The sequence below is a fragment of the Haplochromis burtoni genome, unplaced genomic scaffold (genome assembly GCF_018398535.1).
Source record: "Haplochromis burtoni strain Fernald_Lab_line unplaced genomic scaffold, NCSU_Asbu1 Contig_53, whole genome shotgun sequence".
Lineage (NCBI taxonomy): Eukaryota > Metazoa > Chordata > Actinopteri > Cichliformes > Cichlidae > Haplochromis > Haplochromis burtoni.
The window spans coordinates 1,447,803-1,454,886 of NW_024582414.1; the positions used below are offsets into that span (position 1 = coordinate 1,447,803).

At 42.4% G+C, this 7,084-nt stretch overlaps 1 protein-coding gene across 8 annotated transcripts in view; it reads left to right on the top strand.

Annotated features, from left to right (window-relative positions):
- Positions 1-7,084, top strand: part of LOC102302230 (discs large homolog 1-like protein) — a 123,585-nt gene that overhangs the window by 51,038 nt on the left and 65,463 nt on the right. The window contains exon 1 of one of the 8 annotated variants that reach the window (XM_042220680.1): positions 35-1,963. The exons of the other annotated variants lie outside the window; for them this stretch is intronic. Coding sequence (XP_042076614.1) covers positions 1,694-1,963 — 270 coding nt within the window. The 5' untranslated portion in view covers positions 35-1,693. Of the gene's footprint in view, positions 1-34; positions 1,964-7,084 lie in introns of those variants that run through there. 8 annotated transcript variants of the gene reach the window in all.

Consider the following 7,084-nt stretch of genomic DNA (forward strand, 5'->3'; position numbering starts at 1 on the left):
GTGTGTGTGTGTGTGTGTGTGTGTGTGCGTGCACGTGCATTAAAGAGTGAGTGCGAGTGTGTGGGAGAGCTGGGTGCTGCAGTGTCTGGAAACAGCCTCAGGAGAAGATCTGTCTCTTTCTCACAAACACACACACACATTAAAAAAAAAGCAACATCACCTCGAGCATGCATGTACTTCAGCGCACACACTCGCACTGGGAGCATACCTGTTATTACTGTGCCTTAGTGTCTCTCGGTTTCCAAGATTGTCTCCCCCCCATCCCCCCACCCACTCTCTCACACACACACAAAAGCACACAGACACCTCAGCACACCTACACACACAAACACACAAACATTTATCTCGTTATCTGTCTAGCCAGTGCCAGCGCTCACCGTATTCTTCGGTGGCATTCAGCTTTCTTTCCACCGTGTCTCCTTCTCACACTGCAACAGGCATCTTTGCATATGTGTGTACATATATGTGTGAGGGTGTGTGTGTATTTGGAGTGTGTGTTATGTGTGAATGTACTGAGGGGGGGTTCTGTTATTTCATTGGCTGGCTGGAATGTAGGGGCGTGGCTTGCACCAGTAATGATATCTAACAGTGGGAGAGAGAGAGGGAGAAAGAGAGCGAGAGAGAGAGAGAAGGGGCATCGGGTTGCAGCTCCAATAAAAGACTGGAAAAGACAATTTGCTGAAAGATAAGCGTGCGAGAGAGAGAGAGAGAGAGAGAGAGAGAGAGAGGAAGAAACAGACAGGGTGGGGGTTAGGTAGGAAAAGAAAAGGAGACTGAATAATGTACTGAGTGAGAGAGACGAGAAGAGAGAGAGACGGAGAAACAACTGAGATGTAAGAGAGAGGGGAGGAGAAAGAGAAGAGTTGCAGAATGATTCCAACCATCCACCTACTTCAGATGCTCTTCTTCTCGCCTGCATCCTTCCACCTCCCTCCTTTCATCCGTTCAGCCACCCATCACTCCCTCCCCTGCTCCTTCCATATTTAATGGGAGCACACACAGTGACAGCAGGGAGATTGACTGGTCATCTCCTTGGACTCAGAGAGAAGGCGGGAGGGAGGGAGAAAGAGGTGGTGGGGTGGAGGAAAGACAGAGGGAAAGAGTGAACTCCCTTAAATAATCAATCTTCATATCCTTGTTTGCCTGGCCCATACACCCCCTCACTTTGTCTTGTCTCTGAGGAGAGGCAAGAACGCAGCTGAGGAGAGGAATTTTGGATTTCCAGAGATGTGGATGTTGGACCTTTCTCCTGGCTAGAGAGAAGATGGGATGATGGACCAGTTGATGGAGAACAAAAAAAGACGGGCAGATGGATTAATGGGTGGACAGACACACAAAGAGCCTGAGAGACAGACTCACGCTTCAACTCTAAGTGGACCCTGTCTACCTGTCCTGCACTTTCTACCTCCTCCTCATCTCTCCTTCCACCAGCTGCTCTGTTAATCCTGAGCTAAAGAAGATAAAAGGGACATTATTAAGAGAAAACTTCGGAAGAGGAGATAAAAATATCCACAAAGGCAGCATCATTTTCAGAAAGTTTTGCAAGAAAAGGGAAGCTGGACTGTATATTTAGACAGGGACACTGTGAAAGCGATGAGTGACAGATGAGAGAGACTGGAGATGAAGCAGCAGAGAAGCGTTACCACCTGAACTCAATCTTGTCTGTCAAAGGGAAGATCAGACAGCAGAGACGATGAACTATATTTTTGGAAACAACACCCTGTACCCTCGCAGTTCGAGGGTAGGCGGGGCATCCGGGGGTCAAGGGGCGGGCCTAGGTATCAAACAGAAGCTGGGGCCCAAGCGGGGCTCCTCGGAGGAGCTGGCACCTCCCCACACCTCCTCCCCCTCCACCTCCTCTCCTGCCTCCTCCTCCCCCTCCACGTCCTCCTCACGCTGGCAGCAGCTCCTTATGTTCTTCTCCAGGAGGAATGCCTTCACTGACTGTATCACTGCAAGCCAGGTAACACACACACCTCAACCTGTGTGTGTATGCCCGCTTGTGTGTGTGTTTGTGTGTGTTGTGCTTTAGGGATGGTGGGAAGCATGAAACCTTACCTGAGTTTTTGTTGAGTGTGTGTGTGTGTGTGTGTGTGTGTGTGTGTGTGTGTGTGTGTGTGTGTGTGTGTGTGTGCCATTATTTAGCTAACATTCTCCAGTTTCAGTTTCTTAGCCAAAAAACAGGGAGGCAGTGAGGGGCAGTTTTAAACTGAAGCTGAAGCAGCACTCTGTTTATGGTAGAGATTTTGATAATGTTGTCATGGAAATGAGCCCTGGCATAGTGTACGAGACCCAGAGAGCCGGTGTGTTGCCATGGCAAAGCCATCATTTAGCTGAGCAGTCTCCTCACTGCAAGTCTACAGTGAAATGAAAATCTTAGCACTGAAGGTGTGTGACTGACCTGATGAGAGGCATCACTGTCACCCCATGTGTAACGGTTCATTTAGGACGTTATTATAAAACGAGCCATAGGAAGTCTATCCGTGTTTGTGAATTATATACATGTGAAAGATAGATTATGTTTTTTAAACTGCCTTTATAGCACTTTATTTAGGGGCTGGTGTTGAGCTGCTGCATTGAATGTAAGAAAAAGTAGACAAGTTGAGCATCATCAGCTTCAGGGGACAATTAACATTTTTTAAGGATTCTTTACAGTTGTCAGATTTCTTGGGACAGAGACTTCAGGGACATTTCTTGACATATCTTCACAAATTCATATCAGATGTAAATAAGAATACTTGTGAGACTCTGTCCAGATTTTCTCAAGAAAATATCATAAACTGATCCTGATTAGCTGTCCTATCTGATTCTGAGGTCACATAAACTGAGGAGAGAACTTTCAGTCTTTGCAGAGATATGTAGTCTCAAACTGCTCTTGTTTGTATATTTACTTGTAGAATTCCCCTGGGTTCATACTTGATCTTTCTGGTTTTAAACGACCTCTGAATACTTAAGTAAGTAGAATATTTTGTGTTTTTTATGTTATCAGTGCAGTGTTAAGATAAACTAAATAACAACATATAAATAATGCATCAGTTGGTTCGTAATGACCGGATTAATCTATAATTCTTATAGCTGTCTTCTGGAGCATATATATCCTCTGTCCATCCATCCATCCTCTTCCATTTATCCAATTCAGGGTCATGGGGGGAGGGGCAGGCTGAAGCCTATCTGAGTTGACATGAGGAGCGAAAGGCAGATTGCATCCTGGATAGAGCAACATCATTAATTTAATCAAATTTTACAATTGTTTTACACATTTTTGTACCAAACAGTGTGAACGCAGTTATTGTGGAGAGTGTGCCGGACTGGACTGTACCTTCAAATTTGTACCTAACTATAGTATGGTGAGACTGCCATTAACCCAGCTATAAACCCTGCTTTATGTCCAGTTAGCTGTCTAGTGCTTCACCACTTTATTGAGTTTCCACATGCTGAGTCAATAATGCTCATGTAGTGTGGAAAAATGGAACAAATGTGAACATGCATGATGTACATTAGGATCTTCCAGATGTTGAAATAATTTGCAGCAGCTGACTTTGGTAATTTTCTATTTAGATTGTTCTCGTCTTTTTTAAGCACCACCTTTTGAAACCCTTTGTTTCCACAGTGTTATGCAATCTATTTTTATCATTACATTATGCAAAAATATAAAGAGACATTTGGGCCATTCTCTACTTTGCATGAATGTTTTGGATGTTGCTTGTTATTGATATCAGATTTTTAAATGGAGGAAGCTGTGCCTTCCACTCAGCATCTCTTGCAGATATTAGACTAGTTTTCTGAGGGGTAAAATAGCTTGAAACATCAGAACATTAGGAAAGTGCTGCAGATGTGATGATGTGATTGGCCATTATTGAGTCCTTCTACTGATATGGTATAATCAGCACATAAAAAGCATCAGTGACATAAAATAAAACATGCATAAATAAATGCATGAATGCATGGATTCCTACCTTAATTACAAGATTCCAGACAGATTTGTAAAGTGTGGTAACATGTGTAACAGTCTCAAACACTTATTTTAGTATTTGATGTTTTGTGGTACTGTAGCATATGTGTCAGAGTAAGAATTTCAACATCAAGATTTAAAGAATAAACCGCTTTTTCTGCTTTAATGAGAGAAATCCAAATGTAGCATTTTCCCGTAGCTTCTTATTTTTCACGGCTGATTTCTTTCTGGGTTACAGAATAGTAAATGGTGTCTGTACTGAATAAAAACATTATTGATCTGACACTGAATGGAAGGCGAGCCACTCTGTGTTCCACCCTGCAGCAGTTTTACAGTTGTCTACAGATTTACAGCTCAGTCTATGAAAAAAGAAAAAAGTAACCCACCTCCTTGCAATAATCATATTGGCCTGTGTTCTCCCAGGGTGTTACCATTTCCAAGTCTCAGACACTTACTGCATGACTGATAGGGCATTATGCTAAACACGCCCTCACTAACACAACTCTCGGTCCCACAGAGAGAGTGTATGGATATAAATGTGGTGTGATACGTTTGACACTGTGTGTGTGTTGGTTATATCAAGCTTCCATTATGATACACAGAGCTTTGCAGACCCATGTCTATATGTAATAACTTTCTACTGTCTCCAGGGGGCAGCGTTAAAATATATAGCCCAACCAGTATTGTGATGCTCCTAATTTCTTGCTCTTTTGCTCTTTACAGCAAAAGAGAGTTGAGGCAGAAGTGATCATAAACAGTATCTTTGTAGTGGAGTGGAAGCACTTCAGCCACTGTCTGTGCTTTTTATCTGTGCTTTTTCTAATCTTTGATGATTTCACTTGCACTTCTTCCTTTTCGTCGTAAAATCATCTGTCACTTCCTTTCCTGATTATACCTAAATGTTAACCAGCATTCAGCCCACGCATACTGTCATCTCTATAGTGCTATGCATTGCAGGACTCCCTGTAGCTTGTGAACTGGTTCTTAGTCTTTCTCTCTTTGGGACTATAAACCCCACATTAACTTGCAAGTGCTAATGGCCAGAGCCAGTTAAGATTTTGATGGTTTAGATTGTTGAGCTAACAATACACAAATGTTCATTAATCTTTAATCAAATTGTTTAAAATGTTCAACACTTTTTGAAAAAACCATATAAAGCATAACAGTATGATATAGTTTTGGAATCATATGGATTTTAGACTGGACTTTATCTCAGTGGTGTCTGTTGCTAAGCCTCTTCCTCGATGACAGTAATGTTATTGATTCTAAACGCTATCAGCGCTCCAGTCAATCCATCTGTATAGGTAGCCTGGTTGTTGACTTTTGGCTGTACTTTGATAGTGTTATTTGCTACCAGCAGGCAAATATAGTTTGAGTCTCTTTATAGCACACACAAAAGGTTAACCCTACACGCTTAAAATGTTTTTTTTTGTGGACACAAACAGCAGTCCTCTCTTTCACTGCCCCACCTATTTCTTTCTATAATTGATGAATAGTAAACAAGAGGTATGAAGGTCATACTGGCTCTCCAGAAAGAGCTCTAAAAGCCTTAAAGATGTGTTTAGTGGTCAAAGGAAATGGGTGTGGAGAGGGTTGGGCAGAGTAGGGAGACAGAGTGGGAGAGAGAGTAAGACACAGACGGAGACAATTAGTGACTGATTAGATATCCGATCCTAAAATCATAAACTATCCATCATAAAATGTCCATCTGAGCATACAGCGAATCAAGCGACAGAGTCGGACTGTAGGTCAGCTTGTCGATCATGTTAGGACTGTTAGTTGGAATAGTCTGAATGTAAAGTATCAGCAGGAGAGGCAGTACATCGGTTTTCTGTTTGGTTTCACATTGTCTGCTGTCTGTCAGATGTTCCCACTCAATAGAAAAGTGTTAAAAATGTATTTAATCACAGCAGATTCCAGTATTATCACAAGCAAAAGGTGTAAAAGACAGAGTAACAAATTTACAGTGGTTGTTTTATTCTAAGAATGAGGTCTAAAAATATCCTCTATATATGTCGGTAATATTAAAATGGAAAATGTGTGGCAGCTACGTCACAAATGCTTTAGCTATACTGCCTTTTTGCACAGTACAGTTCAACCTACTCTCCCCAACACACACACACACACACACACACACACACACACACACACACACACACTGCTTCAGCAGAGAGTGGCTCATTATCCTCCTCTTCCTGAGAAGACTTTCCACTCTCCCAGCACCTCATGGGATACCAATGTGCATGTGTAGGCTTTTCTTTCACAGCTGATTGTGGATTTGTCGTTCCTACTATTTCACCTTGTACATTGGTCTGATGGGAAACCTGGGACCCCAGTATGCTTGTGTGCGATTAAACTCCAAGTCTAATATTTGAGTGGGCACTATGTAATTAAATAAAGTAAGTTTTTTTTTTTTGGAGTCTTCACACCATAGCTGTGAATTTTCACCTCCCACACTCAGAATCTATACATCATGGCCTCATCAGCGCTTTAGTGCTGAATAAATGAGAAATCATAAACAGGTGCCGCGAGACAGAAGTGGTTCTTTATTCTTCTTCTGCTGTGATAGTGCTCTGCTCACATCGTATGGAAACACACACTGGGGCAACTTGAAGGTTAAAAGCAATGACTTGGAAACATTAACGTGTTCAGACTTGCTCGGAAACCCTCGGGGCATCATGACTGACGTGCCCTGCCTGCTTTCTTTCATTCTGATCAGCTGCTACATGAAATCGTAAATGTTGTGTGATTCTGCAGAACAGAAGGAATCATCTCAACAAAGTAGCCTCGCTGTATTCGCATCTTCCCTCTTTTATTATAAAGGATAGCGCGGTGGTGATGTCATGAGTGGGTGGGATTATAATGCAAATGTATACCGTCCGGACCGTCATTGTGTGTCGTAACTAATGAGCACCGCCTCTGATGCTAGCCAACGCTGCAGGTGGCATCAACTGTTGTCATGGTGATACTGCTGCGCTGATCACCAAAGGGAGAAATTTGGGTTTTTGTGTGCACGAGAGAGTGTTAAAGAGAAAAAGGAAAAAGTAGATGAACATTTGTATATAAACTTGCTATCTTTATATGTGATCTCACACACACGCACACACACACACACACACACACACACACACA